Below are 25,641 nucleotides of genomic sequence, written 5' to 3'. Positions count from 1 at the left end.
TGCCAGCCAGTCACCTAGTCCTGCTAGCTGCGTACAAGCCTGCCTGGTCTGTCTCTCTGTCAAACTGGGATGTCTGGGACCTTGATGTGTGCGTTTGTGAGTGTGTGCGTGTACATCAAGAGGTGTAGTCGGGAGGGATGGGCAGTAAGTTACAGAGGTTAATGGTAAATCAGCCAAACCAAAGTCACACACTCACCCACCACACACCACCCCTCTCCCTCCCTCCCATCCCTCCACCCAGTCCCCTCCCTTCCCCTCCTCCGCTGCGGTTGTCACCCGGCTGCTCGCCCCTCAGTCCCAGCCGTTGTCCTTGATCATGTGGGCCAGCTCAATGATGAACTTTCCCTCTTTGTACTTCTGACTGCTCTCAAAAGCATGTTCCTGGAGGGAGTGGCAGAGACATAATTTAATTCAAACCATGGACAGAAAATATTAACATGTTGATAGAGAGTAGGATCACGTTGGAAAAGAGACACGTGACATAAAATACCACTGCATAGGGCAATGTTTTTAGTTGTATATAAAACCTTGAATCCTCTCTGCTCCTGGCTCTATGGAAGCTGGTTATATAACCATCAGTCACTGAACACTGCAGAGGAGCCGGCAGAACCAGACTGAATCGTCATACGTTGGCAGGAAAATATCTCCAACCACTAAGAATCTGCCAAAATCTAAAGGCCACAGGTTTGAGCCTCGCAGCAGCTCTAATTCTGCAGGCTCCAACGTGCATTTCTATTCGTAGCTGTGCAGTCCAAAATTCCTCTGAAAATATGAATGGGATTTAGAAAACACCAGAGCCAAAGTCTGAGCCACATAGAAGCTGAGCACCATGTAGTGTTGCTCAGTTGCGTAAAATACATAAAGGAGTGTGAAAACGTCATTAATTCCTTCACATACTATCATATAGAGTGTACTGGCTGTTTGCTGGCTACATACCGTTAATCATTTGACACATTGTTATTTGAAAACTGTTCAAAATCAATTGTTTCTATTTAGTAACACTAATTAGGAAAGAGTTTTTAATCAATGCCATGAAAAATGGCACAAAATGACACTCCTGCTTGCTGTCCCAGTCCATTAACAACCCTGTGTTTCTGCTCGAAAGCCATTCACTCACTGTACAGCACTAACAGAATCGGCCGATACAAATGTTCTTTCACTGTGCAGCGTCTGTACCTTGTTTTGTCTTTGGCTATTTTGGTTCAAAGCTGCGGAGGCCCCTTATCAGATTTCTCGGTGTAGAAGTGCAGTAGGTCAAGCCTCTCAATAGAACTTTGACGGGTGCAGAAAATCTACACTGCTGCAACTAATATTAGTGGCAGCCCTACATTAAGCCTTATCTGGTGCCTGTGCGCTTTAGCATGCATGTGACCTCTCTTTTCTCTGCTCTGTGGGCTCCCGACAGGAATAGAAACTACTGAGAAAAGTAGCTACTTCTGAAGCTGGTTGACCAGGTGTTGACCGGGTGCCATAAGGAAAATAATTATATATAGGCTGAGAGGTTAAAGAATCAGGTTTAAAGTGAAACACACAGCTGTGAATGTTAGACTTAGAGGTTAGGTAAATAGTTCTGGTCAATGGGGCCTTTTCAGAAGTTAAACAACAAGGACACTGTGAGTGTATTTGTGTGTGTGTGTGTGTGTGTGTGTGTGTGTGTGTGTGTGTGTGTGTTAACCCTTCAAAGATACAGTCACGTGCCCTGTAGTGTAAACTTTCACTTCCACGCTGACAGGGGTCACCAAAAACAGCAACACATGTTCAGCTCTGTTGATATATGAAGACAGCTAACATGTGTGGTTCTTGTTTGGTTCAACCTGACTTGGGACCTAAAATACTGCCTGCACTAAATACATTCTGCAAACTTTGTATTTTGACATGCTACATCGCAGGCTTTAACTTTTACAGAGCCTCAGGTTAGCCAAGACTACACAATGTGGTTTGCAATATCATTTAAGCTCGTATTCAACCAGAGTGCCGGTATGTTTATGTTTGGGAAATATTAATACCTATCAGCTGCATAAACGACAGCATAAGCAGACATCTCCTGTTAAAATCTAAAAATTGTAAATCTTCAGCTTTAAGTGACAAAAGAAATTAAAAAAAAAAACTGCTTAACCAGATGATTCCCCAAAACATAAAACACTCATCTCAAGTCTCATAATATCAATCACAACTTCTCCTTCTTGTCTCCATCTGTTCTGACAAGTTTATCTAATTACTTCAGCCTGCAGCTGTACTCCTGCAGCAGCCCTGGGAGAAGACGAGTCCAAACATAATTAGGGTACCCATAAAATCTGTGTATGCTATAATAACAAGCTCCCAGTTTATCGTCCTCTAAACTTGGGTGCAATTTGCGGTGCTGTGCATCCTATCAGCCAAGGACACTTACGTATTTCCAGCCCAGGGTTGTCTTGCAGTTCTCACAATAGATATCTGCTACAGCATGCAGGCCTGTCAGCAGAACTCTCTCCTCTGCGGGACCACACCCAACGTTCACCCTGAGAGAAAAGAGAAAGGAGACATGAGCAGAGACAGCGAGAGAGGAAAGTTTTTTTTTGTAAAAATAGTTCTATGAAATTTGTATTGCATGGTGTCTGCAGAGGGGGGTCGCTGCTTCACACACACTCACACGCTGCATACTGATACGGCACCGAGCTGCGCAGCATAGATTCAAACATCCTCATTCTCACACTCGATTCAGCTGACATCGCTCTGAGGCACACTGTCTACACTGGGGATCAAAAACAACACATCTGCCATGTGGGACAATCTGTATTATTAACCTGAGCATGGTTACGTGTGTCTTTTTCTAAGACAGGTGGGTTGAAATGCATGAAGAGAGGTGTTCGATGGATACTCACACTGAGTTGAACAGGTAGGCTCGGCCCTGGCTGCCCTGGAACGACTGCGGCGACAAGATGAGACGAACATGAAAAGGCTGGAACAAGAATCTACCTCTTCATACGGTCTAACAACCTAATAAAAATGTTTAAGCGTGCTATTAAACTGTCATTCAAACACAAGGTCTGGTTTGGTTTCCTCATGTTGAGTTGAGACTATTTTTTACTGTCACAGACGCTCTCGTTTTAAAACCTGTAGACAAGATCTGTTTTAATATCTACTTTACGGCACTGACAACATCACAGTTGACAAATGCATAAGTACCTTTAAACCTAGCAATGCACCTGTATTCTTGCACACCTTTTTTTTGCTGCAACACCAATGTTTTTTTTTTTTAAGAGACAAATTACACAGATTTATTTAGTGCAGCTGTATTAGGACTGACATCAGGCCTCTGTACACAGGTGAGCGTGTTTTTTGTAATCGTACGTGGAAAAAGTGATAGAGCACTCGTAATCCAATTCACTAACCAGTTTATAACATAATCCAGCCACAGGCAATAGTGTGGCGGTGGCTGACAGACATACAGGTGTTCAGCCTGCTGTTTACCTCTCTTTTACTCCTCAATGCTTGTCCATTTAATTGCTCTTAATCCTGCAAATAATTCTAATTTTTTTGTCTGTTCCAATTTATAACACAATAAAATATCACCTGTGATTAAACCAAAAGCGAAGCAAAGAACTGCCTGTGAACTCCATTGCTCTCTTTTTCCAGTTTGTAATGAGCTGCCTGAATGCAAGTCCTGTCCTGGTGGTTTCCAGGGGCAACAACTGTTGGTAAAATGAGTCAAGTCACTGGATTTGCTCTGTTGCCGTCGGTTACCTTGGAGATGAGCTCATCGTGGTTGGCCAGGTGAGCTCGGCAGTGGATGCAGCTGTAGGTTCGGTGGCAGCTCGGCAGGTACGCCTGGAAGGTCTTGGAGCGCGTCATCCTGACCATGGGCGGAGTTGGCGGGCGGTGCAAGAAGGGACTGCCAGCCCAGGTCGGCTCACAAGGGAAGCACCGCAACACACAGGTGAGGGCCGTGGTGGGCGGTGGGTCGGGAGGCGAACACCTGAGCACACGGAGGATACGAGAGCGGTTAATGGCTACATGGTTGTGTAACAGCTGTTTCCCTAAACTGTTGTTGCAAATGAAGCCACAGGTGTAAAATTGCTGATGGGATTACAGTCTGCTCTGTGGGCTGAGTGAATTCTCCAGCCGGGCTTGCATCTGAGAAACTCATAAAACATCAAAAGGCTATGATATGATGAGACATCGTGCATTATTAATGGACCTGTGTCCTGTGCTGAGGCACAAAATTTCACATTTCAGTTTCAAGCCGAAAAATCTCAGCACTGAAAGAGATGAGTATCAAACACGGTACAGGTAGAGGCTTCCATCACACAGGATATCGCCGCCTAGTAGCCTACAATGACTCCTAGCTGGTCGGGAGCACAATTTGAGCCACCAAAGCAGGGCCTAACAGAAAATTATCAGGTAGAGTGGTGCTTAAAAGTTTGTGAACCCTTCAGTGTATTTAATATTTCTGAATAAATATGATCAAACATCATTGGATTTTCACACAAGTCCTAAACGTGGATAAAATGGTAAGTACGGCATATACATTGCGCTTTATCACCTAAGCAGTCTTACTCTTCCCCCATTCATCCACTCACAGATATTCACACACCAATGACGGCAAAGCTGCCATGCAAGGTGCTCTCCTGCCATCAGGAGCAACTGGGGGTTCAGTGTCTTGCCTGAAGACACGTTGGCTTGTGGAAAGGAGGACCCAGAAGATCCACAGTTATCCTTAAAGAGAACCCAATGAAACAAATAAGAGAAAATAGTATACATGGACATTTATTTATTAAGGAAAATTATCCAATATTACATATTTCTGAGTATGTGAACCTCCAGGATTAGCAGGTATGAACGTGTGATTAGACTCAGGTGTTTTTAATCAATGGGATAACAATCAGCTGTTAGTGGGCGCCCTGTTCAGATTAAATGAAAGGAATCTATTAAAGTCTAAGTTTCACATGTCTATGGATTGGAAGTGTATCATGGCACGAACAAAGAAGACGTCTGAGGAGCACAGAAAAAAATTAGTTGTTGATGCTCATAAGTTGGGAAAAGGTTACAAAACCATCTGTAAAGAGTTTAGACTCAACCAATCCACAATCAGACAGATTGTGTACAAATGGAGGGAATTCAAAACCATTGTTAGCCTCACCAAGAGGGCTCCAACAACAAAGATCACTCTATGAGGAAGGCTTGTAATAGTCTGGGAGGTCACAAAGGAACCCAGGGTGACCTTTTAATCAGCTAAAGGCCTCTCTCACTTTGTCTAATGTTAATGCTCATGAGTCCACCATCAGGAGAACACTGAACAACAATGAGGTCGGTGTGTCTTTCTCATTGGTGCTACAATGAGAAAGACACTGCTCTCCAAAAAGAACAATGCTGCCCGTCTGCAGTTTGCCAAAGATCATGAGGACAAGTCAGAGGGCTACTGGAGGAACGTCTGGTGGATGGATGAGACAAAAATATAACTTTTTAGTTTAAGTGAGAAGCATTTTGTTTGGAGAAAGGAAAGCACGTAGTTTCAGCATAAGAACCTTATCCCAACTGTGAAACATGGTGGCGGTAGTATCATGGTCTGGGCCTGTTTTGGTGCATCTGGAACAGGACGGCTTGTCATCGCTGATAAAACAATTATTTCTGAATTGCGTGACAATCGGATGAGGTTTTAGGCAACAATAGTGCAGAAAGATACAAAATTTCAAAAGGTTTCACAAACTTTCAAGCACTTCTGTAAATGTTATTTGTAATTTGTGTCCATGCTACCACTACTACCTGATGTATTAACATGACATTTATACAGGCACATATGGGGCCCAAATAATAAATCCTCCTGACTGAGAAGTAAATCACAGACAGAGGCATCAAGATTGCAATTTGTGCAATGCAGGTATTTAATAATAGGAGCTATAACATTACCATCAGCCTCCGCCTCGGTGCTTATTAGCAATGTTAGTATGCTAACAAACTAAACTGAGTCATGACCATTATAAACATTAGATCTATAAAAGGTCAGCATGTCCGCATTCAGCCCAGTAATCACATAGCTTCTGGATTTAAACTTCTTTGAGCGACTTCCAGCTCCTCAAACACGAGGGGCAGGGCTGCTGTTTTCCCCTTTTATGGCCATACATCTGAAGATGCCACCTCGGACTCTGATGGGCCTTTTTCACTATTTTCTCAGGTTTTTATAGACCAAACGTTTAAGTAGGCATTGGGGGAAAACTAAGCAATGAAAGCAGTCATCATTTGACCATTATCTTGTCCCAGCTGTTACTGTTAACCTACAGTCAAACCACACTACCCTCACACCAGCTGAATGCTTTTTTTTCCCCGGACACACGGCGGTAGCGGCAGCTCGCTCACACTCCGTGTTTAAGTCTGCGAGGCTGCAGAGATAATCTGCTTAGCCTAGCACAACTGTGAGGATCGTGCTATGCTCGCTCCATGATATCCAAATGGATCGAGCCCTTAAAATACTTCCTACTGGTGCGCCCTGGTGACCGAGAAGATTAGTGAGCTGGCCTGGGAACGCATCCCGGGGGCCAAGGGCCAGGAGGAGAGGAGTACGTTTTGACTGACTGTACAGGAGAAACTAAATGGTTAGAGGCCTGCGCTCTGCCTCTTGCACTGCAGTAATAATGTTTGTGGTCTTCGTTGCTTAATGCAACTTTAATCGTGATTTCAGCGATGTGACTCTGCTACCCTATCAATCACAAACGTAATCTTGTTTTATTCCCCTGTGCTTCTTTTCATAAAGCTGTGGATGAGCCCCCAATAAAACCGTATATGCTACTTATATTGTCTATCCGCCTACTATTCTTTCTGATTTAAATGATTTCAGTAAAATAAAAAAAAAGCATGACCTTTCTCACTAAATAAAACCAGGCATTTCTATTGTTTGTAAGACTCCGACTCTATAAGATTTTTGTTTTGAGTTGTTCACCTCTACAATATGTTGTCCCACTCTGTCTCCTCTCCTTCCTGTGTGTCTTTACTGAACCATCTGGAAAAACTAATAAAAAAAAAATACTGATTGGGTGCAGGAGGCCTTTGTGAGTTTAGGACAAACAAGAGTGGTGAGAGAGTGGAGGGTGGGAGGGGGTGGGGGGCGTGGAGGGGAGCCCTCTTTACAGCTCTGCAATATGATTGTTTTTAGTGTCGGACGGAGGCTGATAAAGGCCCCAGCGCTGATGGGAAGGACCGGGGGGATATAAATAAATAAGGCAGTGAGACGTGCCCTTGTTTTCTCTCCTCTGACTCTGTGCCAGCAGCGTGGGATCAGGGCACAAAGACACACTCAGTACAGTTGTCAGAGCTGACACACACACACACACACACACACACACACACACACACACACACACACACACACACAGATGTTCAACCCAGAGAATGTTTTACCCTCTCAGTCAGTTCAGGACAACATTTATGTTGCGTTCAGTCGTCCAAGATTTGTTCAACATTTTGAGTCCCACTTTACCTAATTAACAATTTATCTTTCTAATTAGAGATAGGAAGTTTTCATATGAATATTTGCACTTTTTAAAAGTATACCATGATAGAAAATTGAATCCTCTGATGTTTTCGACAGTTGATCAGGCAAAACAAGCAATTTCAAGACGTCCCGTCAGGCAATTACAAAATGCAATGGACAGTTGTTATTTTTTTTTTGTTGTTTTTTGGTGTTATCAAACCATGAACAACTTAATCAAGAAAAAAGCTGAATGAGTAATTAATCTTAGGAATGCAAGAATTAACCTCAGGCTTTGGATTGAATTATATTAAATTGAAGCAGCTTCTTTTAGCCTGAGAGACTTGTGGTAAACGCTGCTGTGGAGGCTCAAAAGTACCAGATTAATGTATAAAATGTAAACACGCTCGTATGAGCCAGAAGCTGTCCGTCACAGCTGAAGCCAGACGACCACGCGCCGCTGAAAAAGCTCTGCGACATGCTGTTGCAGCCAATTGTCAGCATGTTTGACGCATATAGTGCATCGTGATACTCGTGTGCCCTTGTGGACTCATATTCAACAGCGGAGGAGGATTACAGTGTCGCACACGTTAACGCATCATCTCGTGGGTCATACATAATCCATGCGCAGCTCTCTCGGTGTGTGTGTGTGTGTGTGTGTGTGTGTGTGTGTGTGTGTGTGTGTGTGTGTGTGTGTGTGTGTGTGTGTGTGTGTGTGTGTGTGTGTGTTATCTGGACTCACTCTGAAGAAGAATCACTTCATGACAGCTGTAACTGTCTGCCAGTGGCTCTGCATGAAAACTGATACATCTTACTAATGTGATTAAAAATACATTACAGTACAGTCATGCTGTGTGAAGTTACAGCTTGTGCTTAACAGGACTGTGGAGGGATAAGTGCCAGAGTTATTTGTAGAGCTGTAACGTTCGCTGGACTGATCGGTTGATTGATCGTCAGAAAAAGTTCAACCCCAAACATTCTCTGGTTCAAACCTCTCACATGTGAGCGTTTGCTCGATTGACATCACTGATATGTGAATGTCTTTGAGGTTATTGTTGTTGTTGTTTTTTACTGATATTCGGACAAAACAAAACATTTAAAGACTCAACTTGGGCTCTGAGAATTTGTGACAGGCTTTCAAGACTTTTATTTGGTTGTCAGCGAGCTGACACGCTAGGATTTTTTTTTTTTTTTTTTTTTTTTTTTTTACGGCTTCCAGCTGCTCCTAAAAGACACCGCAGTAACAAAAAAAACATCAAACATTCAATGACTCTGACATTTTAAAGATCAATTAACCAAAAAATAATCAGCAGATGAACTGATAATGAAACCAATCTTCAGTTGCAGTCCGAGAGATACTTTATTGCCACTATTATACGAGAAGGGCTGTAAGCTCCCGTTATCAAAAGTTTGTCTCCTGCACCTTGTTTCTTCTGACATGCAGTGACCACAAGAAGTACACCAAACATTAAGTACTGAAATATTTGAGAGAAAGCATGCACAGGCTGTAGAGCCACATGAAGCAGATGAAAATGAACTGGATCTTTTCGAGGCTGTTTGGCATTTTCAAACAATTTCCATTTGTTTCCAAATTCACTCATCTTGGTGGGTGGAGATGCTTGAAAGTCATTTTGCAAAGCAACATTGTTACTGGGAACCAGGATGCTGATGTGCTGACACAAAGAGTCCGTCCAGGCTGCTTTTCACTAAATAAAACCAAAAACAAATTGCATAAATGATCAGATGACTAGCTGATTGCAGGGATCCACACAGCCTACAAATGTTATCAAAGCTGACGAGGCAGGACCGAGACCGTCTGCACAACCGCCGTGTGTTTTGTCCCGTTTCTTTTTCTTTTTTTTTATTATCAGTTTGTCTCTCAATCTTCTCTTCATTTGTCTCCATGCCTCTCAGCCTGTTTGTATATTTATTTTTTTCTGCTGTCACTCTGTCTATTCATCAGTCCTGCCGCGGGTCGTTTGAGGTCACCGCGCTGTCCATTCTGGTCATTTCTGGGTGTCATCACAAAAGGCTACGTGCCACGAGTCTCACCAGCCAAAAGGGCCCTTGTATCCCAAAAAAAAAACAAAAAAAAAAAAACTCTTTGTTATGTAACACACTGATGCTGCTCATGCCGTTTCTGACAACCATCGAGGGCAGGGGGAAGATAGAGGGGAAGGAGGGATGCGAGGTGAAAATGGGAGTCAGAGAGGGACAGAGAGCGAGTTAAATGAATAGAAGAAGAAAAAGAAGGAGTGTGTCCCTTGGCGCCGGTTGAGCTGCGTGTCCTACGCTGCCCACGAGCTGCAGCATCACGACTGCTGTACTTTCTGTACTCCCATCCTGTTCTCCATTCAGCTTTACACCAGGGCAACAGCCTACAGCAGCATGACATCACTGACTGGAGGAAGAAGAAGAAGAAAAAAAAAAAAATCCCCCCCCCCCCTCATATCACATCTCACTGATGAAGTGATGCTCCTGCTTCTCGGGTGTGTGTGTCTGGTTACGGACGCCTGCACTTCTTCTGTCTCTCTTTGTCTTGTTCTCCTCAGAAGGGAAAAGCAGCTTTATGGAGCGTGATGTTTGTTTTCAGCCGATTCTGACACTTAAATGTCACCATATCTCCTTGCAGAAGGCGGGAGTCAACACATAACTTATTTTTTATTGCTCATATTTTCCTTATTCATGTGCTTATATAATTTCTATAGAATTTTAACATGTGGCTATCAGATGACAAACTGTGACTACAAACAAAGTGGGTGATGTGACAAAGAGTCTTGTAAGCGCAACACACTGTACACAACTTTTGTTTGTGTAAACAAGTCCTGTCTGTGAGGGATCACCTTTCAAGGCCTGCAACTGTCTGAGCCCCATCTTCGATCCCTGGGTATAGACCCCCCCCCCCTCCCCCTCACATGATCAATGACTATCAGCATGTACAATAGATCTGCAAAAAGAAGAGAGGTTGTGACTTGATAAGGACAGCTGTCCGTATGCCCTCACGTGGACTTTATTGAGTTGGTTTCGGAGGTAAATAGTGTTGCCTCATCACCTGGGGTAACACATCAGTAAAAACACGGAAGCAGGAAGGCTCGAGGTTACAGTGCTTGTTGTCATTATTGGTCTGAATCAGGTCACAGGCAGTGGCGCACTTTATCTGGGGCAGAACTTCGGCCACCACACGTAGCACAGATGGCGGGGATGCCTCAGCTCAGCAATGCTCAAAACGCACGCACATGTGCACGCGCACGGACACGCGCGCACGGACACGCACGCACACACACACACACACACACACACACACACACACACACACACACACAGAGCTACATTTGCAAAGCTTTAACATCCCCGATGACTTTCACAGACAAGTGTTTTCCGTTAGTATGGGATCACGTGAGCTTATTACACGATAACCCGCATTGATCACCGTTGACGTGCACAGTTACGGCCAGGCGCGCGCGCACAGGGACGATGGCGCATACGTGCAGCAGGACCACAAACAGCATGTGTCCTAATAATAACCACAAGATACTGTCGCTCCACTTCAGACTTCAGCATCACGTCCACAAAGAAAACACACCAGTCCAGACGTGAACTGTTGTTCCAATGATCAGAATACGATCAAATCATAAACTTGACCTTTAATGTGTAATAATATAGCATCTGTACCTTCAGGTTGACGGAAAAGTTGCCTCATTTAAAAACTATTGGACAGGCTGTACACGACTACAGCGATGCTTGAATAAGCATCAAAGAGCGATATGAAAACAGTGCGTAACTCGTGCCCCAGAGTGGAAAAATAACGCAGTGGAAATCATATTACCTTTGTAAAGAAGAAAAAAACGGGATCTCTACGTAGCCAAGAAAATGTCGCACCTCCTCGTTCTCCTCGTGGCGATGCCAATCCTAAAGCCTCTTTCGCATTCCTTCCCAGGCAAATTTCCTCTCCTCTCTGGCCCTGACAAGTCCTGCAGAGACGCAATGTTTTGACGCGCAACGCCGCCTGCAGAGTTTAGAAGAAGCAGAGAGAGAGAGAGAGAGAGAGAGAGAGAGAAGAGTGGTGAAACGACCAGCCGGAGCGAGAGGATTCCCTCCTACTCACTTCCGTGTTCGCAGTAAAACGACGACACACTCAACACGGCATCACATCTTGAGCGGCGCACAGTCACTTTCTGGCCGGCGTCTTTTTTTTTTTTTTAATTTTTTTTAATTCTGTTTCATTTAGAAGTTTTGCAGCGTGACTTTGTAACAAAGGCATCTGTGGTCAAAACTGAAAACTGCACAATGATGATTTCAGATGTCACCGCGGGACGCCAGCTAAACGACGGAGGCTGATAACTGTGCTGCATTCACGAAAAACTTTTCGAAAATACTTTTCATAAAAACTTAACGGCTGCTGGCACACTGAACTTTTTCTTGAAGTGGCATGTTGTGGCATGTTGTGAAGAGAAAACTGTAAGCACACGCCGGAAACCGCTAACCATCTTGACTTGACACTCTTTGTCAAAACTTACACTGGCCGTTCACGTGATGAATAAATGACAGGCGTATCAGCCAATCAGCAAACCGATAAGGCATAGCAACACCGCGCTGATTGGTCGACGGCACAAGTAAGGAACCAACAAACCCTCCTGAATGTCACTTTTTTTTTTTTTTTTACTGAATTCTCTACAGTACACAAGCTACCTATGAGTATATTTTCAGGAAAGAATACCAAGCAGCAGAAATCACGAAAGACTTCACCAGTTCTCGTACAAGAGAGTAGAAAATGTCTCCGCAAAAGGATTTTTTTTTTTTTTTTAATGTCATGAAATATGTCAAGCATTGTTAACTTTTCCGCTACAAGGACAACTACAGAAATCTCTGCTGTCTGCAGCGCCACCTGCTGTCTATATGCAGGTGGTTACTTGTCGGAATACTGTAAATTGACATATAATTGTTGTCCAAATTGGTCTAAAACGACGCTGTGAAGCGTTTACTATACACACACACACACACACATTATATAACTTTTAATCTAGTGTTTATTGATGCTGATAGAATGTTGCCTAATTTTTAAATAATCAATCAGCCAATTAAATGGCAGACTCCATGTGGGCATTTTGATAGGCCCCAGCAGTCTCACAAACATACTGACAACAACATGTATTCAAACACAACAGCTTCATTTTGAGCATGCAAAAATAAATCCACTCAGTACAACCTGTGTAATGAAATCAAAACATCCCCAATATTGGAAATACGATTGGTGGATCAAGTTTTTTTCTTAAAGAAAAATAATTCTGAATAAACAGTTCTGAAAACAATATAAAATTTCAGATATCAGATTGATACGTGCACAGATTTAACTCGGTGAAAGCACAAACATAAAATTCCCGACAAAGTAGTTGACAGTGCAATACAGTGTTGACTAAAATATTGAACAACATGCAGCACATTCAACCAATACTATATTCATTACAGACCCTCACTGTGTGGTCACAAGTTTGGATTAGAGGACGTGCTGGTATGATAATCCTATGGACCTTTAAAACAGTGACACCCAAGGCGAGGAGCTGCGAGATAATACATTTCAGTTTCAAATTATTAGAGTGAAGCGATGAATCAACATGCAGCGCTGCCTCTTCTGGGTTCCCAAAATACTTTCAAAATCGTATAAATATGGAGTTCAATGCTGTTTACGTTCCCACTGACACAGGTGGGGGGAAAAAAAGCACAAAAACAATCCAGATGACGTTTTTCATTTCGTGCAAACTTTCTCTCTGATTCACTAATAGACAAAAAAAAAAAATGCCTCATTCAATTTAATTTGATTCAAAGAAAAATCTAGACACCAACAACTACTTATAAACATACGACACAGCACACGGAAACAGTGGTTATTACAGTAGTGCACGGTTCAGCTGAATCAGCCTCTGCTTAAACCTCCGGTAGATGCGGAGCAGTGGCGCTGCCCACTTCATCGGCCCCGCTGCTCATTTTAAACTACGACTCTTTAGGACTTTCTACTCCGTATTTATGACAACAAAAGCACTTTTCTGGCAGCATCTGGCTCATATAAAAATATCTCACAGCTGCTTAGACGATTGTGTTATCGGTGTGCCAAGTCAGCAGTCTGATTGTAAAAAAACATTAAAAAGCAAGCGGTAAATTAAAATGATACCAAAACACCGAGGTCCATCTGCTTGTACTCACACAATACTTGATCTGTGATGCAGTAATACTGCAAACACCTAAATGCATTTAAAAAAGCTGAAGCCTCTACATTAATAAATTTGTATAAAAAAATATTGTTTAGCTTAAAGCCATGACTCTATTATGAAATTCAAGATTGATAAGAAAATGGCCATTCAGTCCCATTATTGATTTTACTCAAAAGTATTGTGTGGACATGAATTGGTAAGTAATGCTAACAGAGATCTCACATTGTTGTGTGTGGAGTGAAGGAACAAGGAAAACAAAAAGGATAATAATCTAAAGCAGGTTGTCTAACTGAACCACACAAGTACCACATTTGTTTCCTCACACTAGTGCCGGGAGCAGAACGTGATGGAGATCCCCACTCACTGTAAAACACAGTGAGTAGCCCTGCTGGAATGCGTGCAGCAAAAAGTGGGTGTTGTGCGGGGCTGGTTTGGCAGGTCAGTCAGCTTGAAGCATAATCACTGGCGAGACAGGGTGAGCATAGGTAGGTTTTTTTCGGCAGGTCACTGGGCCTTAGAAATGCCATTCCTGTCCATGAAGTCTTTAAGCCTGGTGGGAAAATCTGTCATAACTCCTGTGGCTCCCAAGTCAAACGCCCTCTGGAAGTCCTCCTCGTCATTCAGCACCCAAATGTAGACCTGAAACCAGACGCAGGACGCGTACAGTATATATATATACATATATACACACACACACACACACACACACACACACACACACACACACACACACACACACACACACACACACGGCAGTGTTAGCAGCTGCTTTGGTCTATATTTGAACATTTTGATATATTGATATATATTGATATAACTATATTGATATTATATTATACAGAAAGTATGTATTCAATCAGCCATAATGTGGAAGTTACTAATGTATCGTAACAGAAGTTTTTACCTGAATCCCTCTGGCCGTTAAATGCTGAAAAAGAGTTTTCCTCATCAGCAAACTACAAGAGATAAATAAATACTCATTAGCAGCAAGAAACTGCATGTATAGCAAAGGTAGAGAGTTAGTTGTGCATTTGTAAAAGCTTTGCATTAATCAGTCACACAGTAAGGTCTCAGCACCACATAGACAAAGTCCAGTAGTGCAGGTTTAAAAGTTTAAAACAGTGATTTTTTTTTTCTTTAAACTTCCACCGATTCAGCCACTCTGAAATTAAGATAAAGAAGGTAGATGGATTGTAAATGCTTGGTTGTGAGTGACTTACGAGTCTGCCAGCCAGGTGATCAATCGCTGACTCCTAGTTAATCTGTTAGGATCCTTTAGTCTATAAAATCACACAGAAAAGTTAACTACTTAAAGAGTTAAAAAGCAATTGATGTAGTTACCATATTGATGCTTCTCAAGTGCAAAAAGGAAAAAAATAGGAAATTGTTTGTGGGGTGTGTTTAAGAGAGTATTTAGTGCAACCAAAGTGTGATAAAAGAATTCACGTGAGCCTTAATGCATGTTTGGCATGTATAATCTGCTCTTTGACCTTTATCCTTATGATGCACTAACACACCCTCCAGGCAAGAGGTGTGAATGTTTCTTTTAATGACTTAATGAGGAAGTTCATCCTTCAAAAGAGCATTGTGGCCCGGACAACAGAGACAGAAAGGACACTGTGCAAACAGTCAACCAAAGTGAGGGGAGCTCAACTCAGCCGGCAGCAACAGGTTAAAAGTACTTTTAATGAAATAGAAAACCAAACACAATCATGTGTGTAACCTTTCCACACACTTTGTCTAAAAAAAAAAAGAAGAATCGGAGTGCAGGGCAGACTTCCTGAAAACTCCCCTGAGCTTTACAGCACATCCCATCACAGTAATGAGTTGGCTCACACAGTTAAGTATGAAACTGTGGTCATGTGGGAACACTTCTGTCTCTGGTGTCTGAGGAGATGATGTGTCTCTGTGCTGAAGTAATGTCCTCGTAAATGGAAGAAAAAACTATAGCCATGGGTAACATTTTTATCTGCAAATTGCAGCATTAAAAGATACATTTTTGAAATAATTAATGTGCAGTAGTTAAAAGTGCTGCCAGTGTTTATTTAACCTTTTAAAGACTTTAGATGAGGAAAGTATTTTTCTTTTCCTTACACGCAGCAGCCTACAGCTCTTTGGCCATAAATGCTACTTAAATAATAAGTTAGTTCTTATGCATGTTTTACATGGGCCAATTTAATCCTGCTGTGACCCACTGAAACCGGTTACTCTCTTCATCTGGAGGCCATTTCGTTCAACCCCTGTTGAATGGACCTCAAACTCTGACTGACTGCTCATAAAATGTTGTGTACTTATAGACTGATGCTAATCACCTGTGTTGCAGTGTGGTGTTACTGTTGGACTGTACCGACAAACAACAGCTGTGGAGGACCCTGACTCGATGTGTGTCGTGTTGTAAATCAAGCAGCAGGACACGGCATCAGTTAATTTAACACTATCTGTATGTGTACGTGTGAACGTACTTGGTGATGATAGAAGGCATGGGGATCTCCAGGAACTGCTCCTTGAGGGGAACAAAGGGCAGCAGGCCAGTGTAGAAGAGGCCCAACAGCTGCAGTACTCTGGGAATGCTGAACAACACTGGAATATGAGGGTTCTGCAAAAACAAACAACCGAGACTTAGCCTCATGACGATCACTGATTATGCAAGTCATACTTTCAGAGGGACTCTTGAGATGATTTGTCAGTTTGATTACACCCTCTCCACGTTTGGAGAAACAAGATATTGATGAAAAGAGGAATGCCCTACATCTGGAATTTTCCCTAGTTATCCACCTACACTACTGTATGTGTCAGATTTAGCACGATACTTTTTTTCCTACCACACCCTATTAATCCTGCTATACTGGATGAAAATAATAGTGTTATGATTGCTGCTAATTGTTCAGTGGACATTCACCTCCTGTAATGACTGGACCCAATGTGAGCTTAAAATATGATACTATAATAGAGAAAACACTCTCTGCAACTGAATAATAACAAGAGAGACATACGTCCGAGATAAAAAATACCTCTTTGTAACACTTCTTGACTATTTGGTTCCTTGCGTTGCCCCAGACAGTCAGTTGCTCTCGGTCATACTTAACGACCAGCTCCGAGACCTGCAAACATTTAAAAGTCCACAGGCATGAAACATGAATTCAGGACATTTTATTTTGCCATTCAATTGTCAATTATTTTTGAAATCGAGACTTGCTTTCTTCTGAGGAAAAGTCAGTTCTGAAAGTTATAAAATAACAGCAGCGTTTTTACAGAATCTACCCCTCTTCATTTTTTTTAAGATATCGGAGTAAAACGATCCAATGATGGATCATAAGTTCAGTGTCTGCCTGTTAAATACACTTTCTGATCCACAATGAGGTAAATTCTGCTTCAGAGGGCACACTAGTCATAAATACAGTCTTAGCCGAAATAATTATGAAACCAAAAGAAAGAGTTGCATCAGAACAGGGTTAGACTACTTAAAAAACAGGAGGACACACAGTTATGTGCACACACCTTCTTGATGAGTGTGTCATTGTTGACCTTGATGTCAATGTTGACAGGGGTGTTGGGAAAGGCATCAAAAATGTCCTTGAGGAGAGGGATGTGTTTGTCCTCTCCTCCCTCGCAGAAACACTCTGCACAGACAAGGACGGGTTGGAAACACCGTCAGCCTCAGATCACACTGAATAATATGACGTATGGTTGTGTTTATTCATCATTTCCGTGGCACTTTTCAGGCCAATAAACTCAAAATATATATATTTACTGTCACCTGTCAACTAATTACAGTCACTAGATAGAGTTCATCTTGATGAATTGATCCATTATCAACCAGCCAAATTTAAAACACAGCGTTCCTGCACACAAACATAGGCCACTGAACGGGCACACTGACTACAGATGTTGCACATCTGTACTGTATGTTGGTTGTGTGAGCTTTGGATATGTGCGGCTCACCTCTCTGAAAAGTTACACCGAGCTTGCAGAGGTATGGAGGGAGTTCCTGCAAAGAGCAGACAGCAGACAGCAGTCAGCGGTTAACAGTCGAGACATACGACCTCCACTCAGAGCCTGTGAGGTCGGCATAGAGGTGGCATGATGAGTGGGACTGAGGTGTTAAAATGAATGACGGTCAACATAGAAGAGACATGATCCCACCAAGGTCACGATTAAACAAGATTCATGTCAATGAGCTCGGTGCTTCTTTTGACAACAAGACCAAAGATGATAAAACATTTAACTTTTGTGATCTCCGACCTTGTCGGCAAACAAAGGTCTTTTTTTCATTAGACTTTAAAAGTGAAGACCATCAAAGACATGTAGAGTAGAAAAAAAGCAGAAATCCTCAGTGACTAATAGCTAATCCTCTGACTCGCAAATAATTTCTGCTGGAGCAGATGTTATAAAATCATGTGACATAATCAGGTGACTCTGTGTGGCGCTCCTCTGATCAGGGCACATTAACCATCACTGCTGCTACCTCACCACTATACACAAACATCACATGTGACTGTTTGACTTCTCAAAAATACTCTTTAACCTACATCTTTTGTGAAACTCTGTGACATGTCTGTCGCTGTAAATCAACACTTTACACTGAGCTCTTTACCTCATGTATACAGTATGTAAACAAAAAGCCCAGCGTTATATACATTTATACATTTTCCTTTTCACGAGTGGCCAATGAAGAATTAAAAAGAGGCAGTTAAACACAGAGCAGGATGGATGAGGAGGGAAGAGTAAAGGGAAATGAAATGACCAAAGGATTTACTACAGAGCAGCAACTCACAGCGTAGGCCATGTCGGAGATGTCTGCGTTGATGCCACAGGCCCTCTGCAGGTTGGCATCATGTGAAACCACTACCTGCTCATCTTTTGTCATGTGGCAGTCCAACTCCAGCATGTCTGTGCCAAGATCCACAGCGCTGCATGAACCAACACACAGTGAACTGTGGTCACTGAGGTCGAGCAAACAGTCACCGACATATGGACTCAACTAGTTTGAAATACGGCACACACATTTAATGAAAACAGAAACTTTCTGCCTCATTAACTAGTCAAACAGAGGCAGAAACAGAAGTACGTCATCTTAGCATTTGACTAGATATATATTTTAATATATATTTGAATAGATATATATTGCATTGAGTCCTATCAGTGTGGGCGAGAAGACAAAGCAGACAGCTCAGATGACACAAACTGTCCACAGTCACAAGAGCAAGTGTGTACATGCAAAAACCAGGAAAGAGCCGTGTCAGTATGACTTGAGGTTTATACTCACTGCTTGAAAGCTGCCATGGTGTTTTCCAGGTTTTCACCTGCCCCTGCAATACAAAAAGTAAACAACAAGCTTGGGACAGTGTTTTTAATTTCCCTGCATGACTTTGGACCCGACAGCTGGAAGTTTGCCATCGCTGTCTGAAAACAGGGATGTCTTCCACCTTTTAGAGGGGCCTCTGTTGACATTTTGTTTGTGGCCTCTGTAGGTATCAACATTCCTATTTATTTAGGGTTCAGTATAGAAGGACTTCATTCTGCAATACAACTAAAACCATGCAAATACATTCATAAAGAAAGTTTTGGAGAGAAAGACAAAAAAAAAAAAAAACATCGAACCGAGATCCGAATGTGCGCCACCACCCCTGACTCACCTCCACGATGGGAAATGTGCCTGCTGAGGAAAGTCTCTCGCTTCCTCCGGTGCAAAAGAGTTGGACATTTTAGCAGCAGGGCGGAAGTGAGCACGTAGCCCGTTACCGTAGACAGGACATACACGGCAGCACACATCTCCTGTCAGTCAACTGCAGAACAAACACCACCCAGTTAATGTCAACAGGGAAACCGGATTTCAACAAACTCTCTGTCTGCGACTGTCTTTGTCTAGATAGATCAATATTGAGTTGAATCCTTAAAAAAAAAAAAAAAAAAAAAAAAAAAAAATCATTTTAGGAACAGTGGATTTTTAAATAAAACATTAAATGTGTAATTGCAAAAGTGAGCACTTAAAACCGTATAATTAACCTTATGAAGAGTTCAAAGCCCAAAGTAAGGCTACAAGTAATGATTATTATTGATTAATCTAACAAGTATGGTCTCGACTCACTGACTAATCATTTCCATAAAATATTCCCACATTGACAAATTAAAAATGCGTTTTAGCTTTAAAAATGACTTACCAATTAAGTTATTATATGTTTATTGCTGATTCATGTTCTGTTAATGATAAATCCACTGACAACTTCAACTCAAATGATTCAACATAGAAGGACATAAAGAGAGAAAAACAGGCAAGTCTTTGCATGTGAAACAAGACTATATAATTGACAAATCATAAAGAATTGTTTACCAATTATCAATAAGACAATGAAAGAACAAATGATAATAATATGTAAAACATAATGGCAGTTTGTGACTCCCAGGAAAGAGACAAACTGATGCTTTGTGATTTTAATACTGTACCGTCCCTACAAACATTCATGAATTTGCCTTCAAACAATTACAGTCCATCACCAAAGCAAAAAACGATCTCCCGTGAAAAGAGAGCATAAAGCCGCAGCAACTCCACAGAAAACTAAGATTAAACGTCATATTTCAGGGTTTATTATCGCGGAGGTACTCGGTCTCTTACTTATTGCACAAGGAGCACTTCTAGCTGACTTTGTCCAACGTTGGAGAAACAGTATAAACTCAGATAAGATCAACGACAACCTTTATCTTCATTCACACACGCCTGTCAAATGACGACAACGCCGACGGATACCGGACAAGCTAAACCAGGCTAATGTTAGCAGAGATTGGGTCAAAATCACAAGATAAACTCTCACCTCTGTCATCAAATTGTTTTGTTTGTTATTTTTTTTTTTTTTTTTGGTGTTGACGTAGTTTTAATGTCCAGGAATCTTTACAGCAGGCTCCTCTGTTTGAAGATGAACTGGTGAACTGGCCTCTAGTCTGCAGCTCCTGTGAGCTCCACAGACGGAATATAAACACCAACCTGCCGCTGTCAGCTGGAAGAGGCGCATGCGCATACCTCTGCTGCCGCCTCGGAAAAACGGCACTTCCGCAAAAGTAGTTCAGAATAAAAGCCTATACATAAAGACAGACGCATATAAAAGCTTGGAGACACGTTTTCTACTTAAGAAATTCTTACTGAAGTTTTTTGTTGTTTGATTGGTTTGGTTTTTGTTGTTGTTTTGGTGTTAGTTTTTAAATCATAGGGCAGCCGACCTACAATACATGCCATCGGATAGTATTTTGACTTTACCCAAATAAAAATGAATTTCGACACAGGTATAAGTTATTAGTATAATCATTACAAGATATTCATATGAATTGTTTTTTTTTTAATTGATTCCTGATTCCTCAAAATTGTCATGTGTTGCATAAATTTAGCAAAAGGAAAAGCTTTTCCTCTCTTGTAAAGTGAGTTAGAAATTGACTTTGTCCACTAGATGCTGCTAACGTGCAAGTACCTGACAGACAAACTATAGTGAGAGACAAAATATGTGCAAAAGCACCATCTAGCAAACAGGGAGCTGGGTGAACAATGGTAAAAAGACAAAAAATGTAGGCCTCTTAATTGTATATATTTTAGTCAACACTAACCTATTGCTTTCACCTCTGTTAATGATAACTGAGCAATGTGATTACCAGAGATTTTCTACAGAACAATGTCCAGATTAAAATCTTGCACATTTGTACCAGTCAAAGTTCATTTTATGCAATAAACTGTCCATGGAGATGTAATACACACCCTGAAGATACTTCAAGATCGCATTCCAAGGTGCTTTAATAATTTAGAGATCTCACTGTTTTTTAAGTCGGTCTAGTTTTGCTGTTAGTGTAACGACAACGTGTTCACAAAATGAGCAAAGGTTTAACAGGCATTCTGGAGGAGTGGAAATGTCTGCAGGAAGACTATCAACAACTTCAGGTAAGAAATAAACCATAATCATCTGACTGGATATTCATTCAGAGCAATTCCTGCTAAACAAATTGTTTCCATTTATTGTTCTGTTACTTAGAATTTTCAATATCCAGCAATTAAACCTTCTGTAAAAGTGCTGCAGTTCTTCAGTAGTACTTATTTTCATGTCAGATATTTTGGTTCTGCTTCAGATTTTCTACCATATTCACAAGGAAGGTTAAAAAGTTTACATGTTCGTTTTAATGTACATGTTTCCTTGGTTATTGATATAACCCCATATTCTTTATGCCATCTAGGAGACGCACAGAAAGTACCTACAGGAACTGGATGAAATTTCAAAACTACAAAAAAACTGCTCTTTCTCCATTTCCTGTCAGCGGCAAAGACTGAGTGAGGTGTCCTGTCTATTGAAAAAGTAAGTGTCCACTAACAACATAGACTGTATATAAAGATTCACAATCAGATTTACAGTTACAGGTAAAGATAAATACAGTGCATCAGGTCACATGCATACATTCACAGGCATATACAGGGAAGAAGGAAAGCTAACTTTTACCAAATGCACCTTACTCAGCCCAAATAAAAAAACTGTTTTATGTCATGTTGTGCCAGGGATGCAAAGTTATCTTATATCATTCATCAGATGCAGCAAAGGACCATCAGATGAAGACGATAAGACACTGGATGAAATCAAAGAAAAAATCAAGACACGACCAAAGGCTTTCCTTGAAATGGAAGCTTTCCTTCCCAAGAAAAATGGGTGATGACTTCTAATTTAATTGAAAGCCCTCAGAATATAAGATGATTTTCAACAGTTAGAAGGCATGAATTTTCTTCTATTTGCTTCTGTAAAGTTGAAAACGAAAAAATGACGTAATTGCTTCAAATCGCAGGTTGTACCTCAGCCTCGTTCTTGGAAATGTGAATGTCACTCTTCTCAGCAAGCAGTCAAAGTAAGTAACAGCTATCAAAAACACACGCGGATGATTAAACCCACTTTTTATTTTCATGATAATATTTATTTGCTGAAACAACATTTTTCAACCACTTACCTCTTTTGATTTACTGGTGTACTTTAATCCATTAAGATGATTTATAGGAGAATCACAGAAACTTTGAAGACCCCTCGCTGATGAATCTGTTGGACTGCATAGTGAGTTCTGAATATGTTCATCTTTGTCAGATTTGCCTACAAAGACGAATATGAGAAGTTCAAGCTGATCCTCACCATCATCCTGCTGCTGTTCTCCATCATATGCTATTTCTTTGTCAACTACAGGTGCAGTAAACATCTTGTATTTAACAGCTGCCTCACCTGGGGCAGTTACAGTCGATTTACACTGACACTGTATACACACTGTCTGTCAAAATATAACACTGCTTGTGTCCTTGGCTTTAGATTTCTTGATGCAATCCTCAATTTCATGCTGGTGTGGTACTACTGTACATTAACCATCAGGGAAAGTATCCTCATCAACAACGGCTCCAGGTCAGCACAGCTCTTCTTTAAATTATCCTACCACGATAAATGAAAATAACATAATCAGATTTTTTTTTTATGAATTAAAAAGTATTCACAGCCTTGTGATCTACTTTTTATACATTACTAATATTGTACTTAATTGTTTTGTGATAGTGTCACGTGTTTGCACAAACATACAATTTAAATATCTAATATAATGTGTCCTGTATTTTAGAATCAAAGGATGGTGGGTTTTTCATCACTACATATCAGCTTTTCTGTCCGGTGTAATGCTGACATGGTGAGTGGAGGAAGATGGAAACCCGAAATAAAAGACTGAAAACAATGAAAAATGATTTCAACACTTAAAATCTGAAAATGTGATTAAAAATGTCCTCCTTTCCACAACAACTAAGGCCGGATGGGAACATGTACAAGATATTCAGGAACCAGTTCCTTGCCTACTCCTTGTATCAAAGTAAGGTCAAAATACCTGTAAAGCATTCGTGGTTCAAACTTTTCCTAACCAAACAAAAACCGGATCAATGTCGCTTTCATCTGGAACCCGCAGGTTTTGTTCAGTGTCTGCAGTGCTATTATCAGAGTGGATGTCTGTACAGACTACGATCCTTGGGCGAAAGACACAACATGGATCTGACCGTGGGTGAGCCTCGTTTTAACACACCAAGAACACAGAACAAAGATGAACTCAGCCAGACGTATAAAAATTTAGTAAAAATGATAAGTTCGGTCAGGTATATCTGGAGCTCCTCTTTTCCGATTTTTTTTTGTAAACACACATGCAAGTGAAAAAAACAAAACTCTTCAAACATTTGTCTTTCTTTCCTTTTTTGTTTAGAGGGATTTCAGTCCTGGATGTGGAAAGGGCTGACTTTTCTTCTGCCCTTCCTTTTTTTTGGTCATGTGAGTACAGTCTGTCACTGAGAAGTTTCCTTTAACTGCTGAGTTTGTATGAAAAAACATTCTTGCACTGTTATGGTTTAGACTGGGTAAAAATGCTGACATCATTCTAGATTTGATATTACTCTGAGTATTTAGGCATGATTTGAAATAGTTTAAAGGGCTTTTGGTAATTCAGATAAGAGCTCAACCTTTCGAGTGTCTCTGCTATTTGCATACATCAGTTCCCTTTAAAACAACACAAACCCTTAAGTCCTCGTGTTTTGTCTTATAGTTCTGGCAGCTCTTCAATGGCCTGACTTTGTACAGAATGGCTCAGCTCCCAGACAGTAAAGAATGGCAGGTCAGTGCTCTGCAGCCACGTTTGACTGTTTCACTCTATTTTGTAAAAGTTGTAAAAATGTACCTTTTAACTATTCTTCATTTTCCCTTATTGTGTTCTTTATTTGTCTAGCTAGAAGGGCATGGTCACATTTAGTCCAACATGTTCCCAGCCTCGTGGTTAATTATAATTTACACTTTGAATATTACTCCTGACCCTCTACGTATGTCATGAAAGCAATAACAGATAAGCTATTCTGCTTTCTGTTCTGCTGACTCATGTATTGTTCTGTGTCCCATGTGATGTCAGGTCTTGATGTGTGGGCTCTGCTTCCTTATCCTGTTCATGGGGAATTTCTTCACCACTCTTGCTGTCGTTCGTCAAAAAATGAAGAGCATGAGTCAGAAACCAAAGAGCCTGTGATACATAAAAATAAACAAATAGCATGAATATTAAAGCATGTTTTAGTACTAATCAGTCACCATTAAAGGTTAAAGTATAATTCACATTACCTCCATGTTCTTGTGTTTGTATGCAAAACAAATACACCAAAAGAATCAACCTCCAATAAAGTACATCATTTTACAGAAACACTAGTCTCTGAAAACCCGCTAGTTTGTACTTCTACGTATATTATGCTTGTGTGTATGTGTAAAATGTTTGTTTGCAGCCCTTTAAGAGTCTTTTATGAGGTGTAGTTGAAGTTAGGTAACAGAAGTCTGAATTTCTGTGTGGGATTGATAAAGTACTGCTCATTTGATCATGATGTTGTTTTTGCATAGATACGTGAAAACATGTATAGTTCATCTATGAATACACACAGTATAGACAAATATAAATAAATATAATTTAAAGATTTACTTCAAATGAAGAAAAGTCTAGCCTGTGTCTTTACTTTGTGAACTAAACACGAAAAACACGAAATGCAATTTTTTTTAAATTGCACTCTCAAATGGCTGTCACCAACATGTTTTGGCTGGAGGAATGAAATGGGGATTGTTGGAATTCACCAATTGATTCCACCGAGTTGTTTTGATCAGAGACACCAATAGGCAGATTCAATCAGCAAGTTGATTTATTCAGCAACTTCAGCATACATGATATCACGGAGAGCCCAACATCAACCAGAGGTCTCTCTGTTGGAGTCTGATCTGAGCACTTGATATTACATACTTTATACACAGTAGGGCGGGACTTTAGTCTCTGATGTTCCACAAGAGGAGTACCAACTCATTATAGAGAGTTGGTACCGTGACCTCCTGAATCTGAGTTCAGCTCGCCTGTGAGTTATCACGTACCGAAACTTACTTCGTGTTTTCATGACCTTGGGCACACAGCTGTGTGCAGTATATCTTAATGCTGAGTCGACAGGGTTAC

At 41.1% G+C, this 25,641-nt stretch overlaps 3 protein-coding genes across 3 annotated transcripts; 1 reads left to right on the top strand and 2 right to left on the bottom strand.

Annotated features, from left to right (window-relative positions):
- Nucleotides 1–253: 253 nt before the first annotated feature.
- Nucleotides 254–11,448, bottom strand: ypel2b (yippee-like 2b). Its single transcript, XM_069147833.1, has 5 exons — nt 11,268–11,448; nt 3,724–3,955; nt 2,862–2,905; nt 2,390–2,498; nt 254–381 (listed from the first exon to the last, which is right to left on the bottom strand). The coding sequence occupies exons 2-5, from the start codon at nt 3,838–3,840 to the stop codon at nt 292–294; spliced, it is 360 nt and encodes a 119-aa protein (XP_069003934.1). The 5' UTR covers nt 3,841–3,955; nt 11,268–11,448; the 3' UTR covers nt 254–291.
- An 801-nt stretch (nt 11,449–12,249) lies between these two features.
- On the bottom strand, nt 12,250–20,628 carry gdpd1 (glycerophosphodiester phosphodiesterase domain containing 1). The gene is made up of 11 exons (XM_069147830.1): nt 20,457–20,628; nt 19,284–19,433; nt 18,914–18,956; nt 18,422–18,557; nt 17,590–17,635; nt 17,146–17,267; nt 16,659–16,748; nt 16,110–16,243; nt 14,868–14,927; nt 14,552–14,603; nt 12,250–14,286 (listed from the first exon to the last, which is right to left on the bottom strand). The coding sequence occupies exons 2-11, from the start codon at nt 19,417–19,419 to the stop codon at nt 14,152–14,154; spliced, it is 954 nt and encodes a 317-aa protein (XP_069003931.1). The 5' UTR covers nt 19,420–19,433; nt 20,457–20,628; the 3' UTR covers nt 12,250–14,151.
- An 868-nt stretch (nt 20,629–21,496) lies between these two features.
- LOC138197184 (ion channel TACAN-like) lies at nt 21,497–25,036 on the top strand. The gene is made up of 12 exons (XM_069147832.1): nt 21,497–21,565; nt 21,856–21,974; nt 22,203–22,319; nt 22,453–22,512; nt 22,743–22,838; nt 22,959–23,048; nt 23,257–23,322; nt 23,438–23,499; nt 23,593–23,685; nt 23,881–23,945; nt 24,217–24,285; nt 24,574–25,036. Exons 1-12 carry the CDS (start codon nt 21,497–21,499, stop codon nt 24,685–24,687), a joined length of 1,020 nt encoding a protein of 339 aa, XP_069003933.1. The 3' UTR covers nt 24,688–25,036.
- The last annotated feature ends 605 nt before the right edge of the window (nt 25,037–25,641 follow it).

The sequence above is a fragment of the Embiotoca jacksoni genome, unplaced genomic scaffold (genome assembly GCF_022577435.1).
Source record: "Embiotoca jacksoni isolate LCO1_2020_lvr unplaced genomic scaffold, fEmbJac1.0.p SCAF_14, whole genome shotgun sequence".
NCBI lineage: Eukaryota > Metazoa > Chordata > Actinopteri > Embiotocidae > Embiotoca > Embiotoca jacksoni.
Note: the sequence above shows the minus strand (reverse complement) of the source record. Positions and strands in the feature narration are given on the sequence as shown.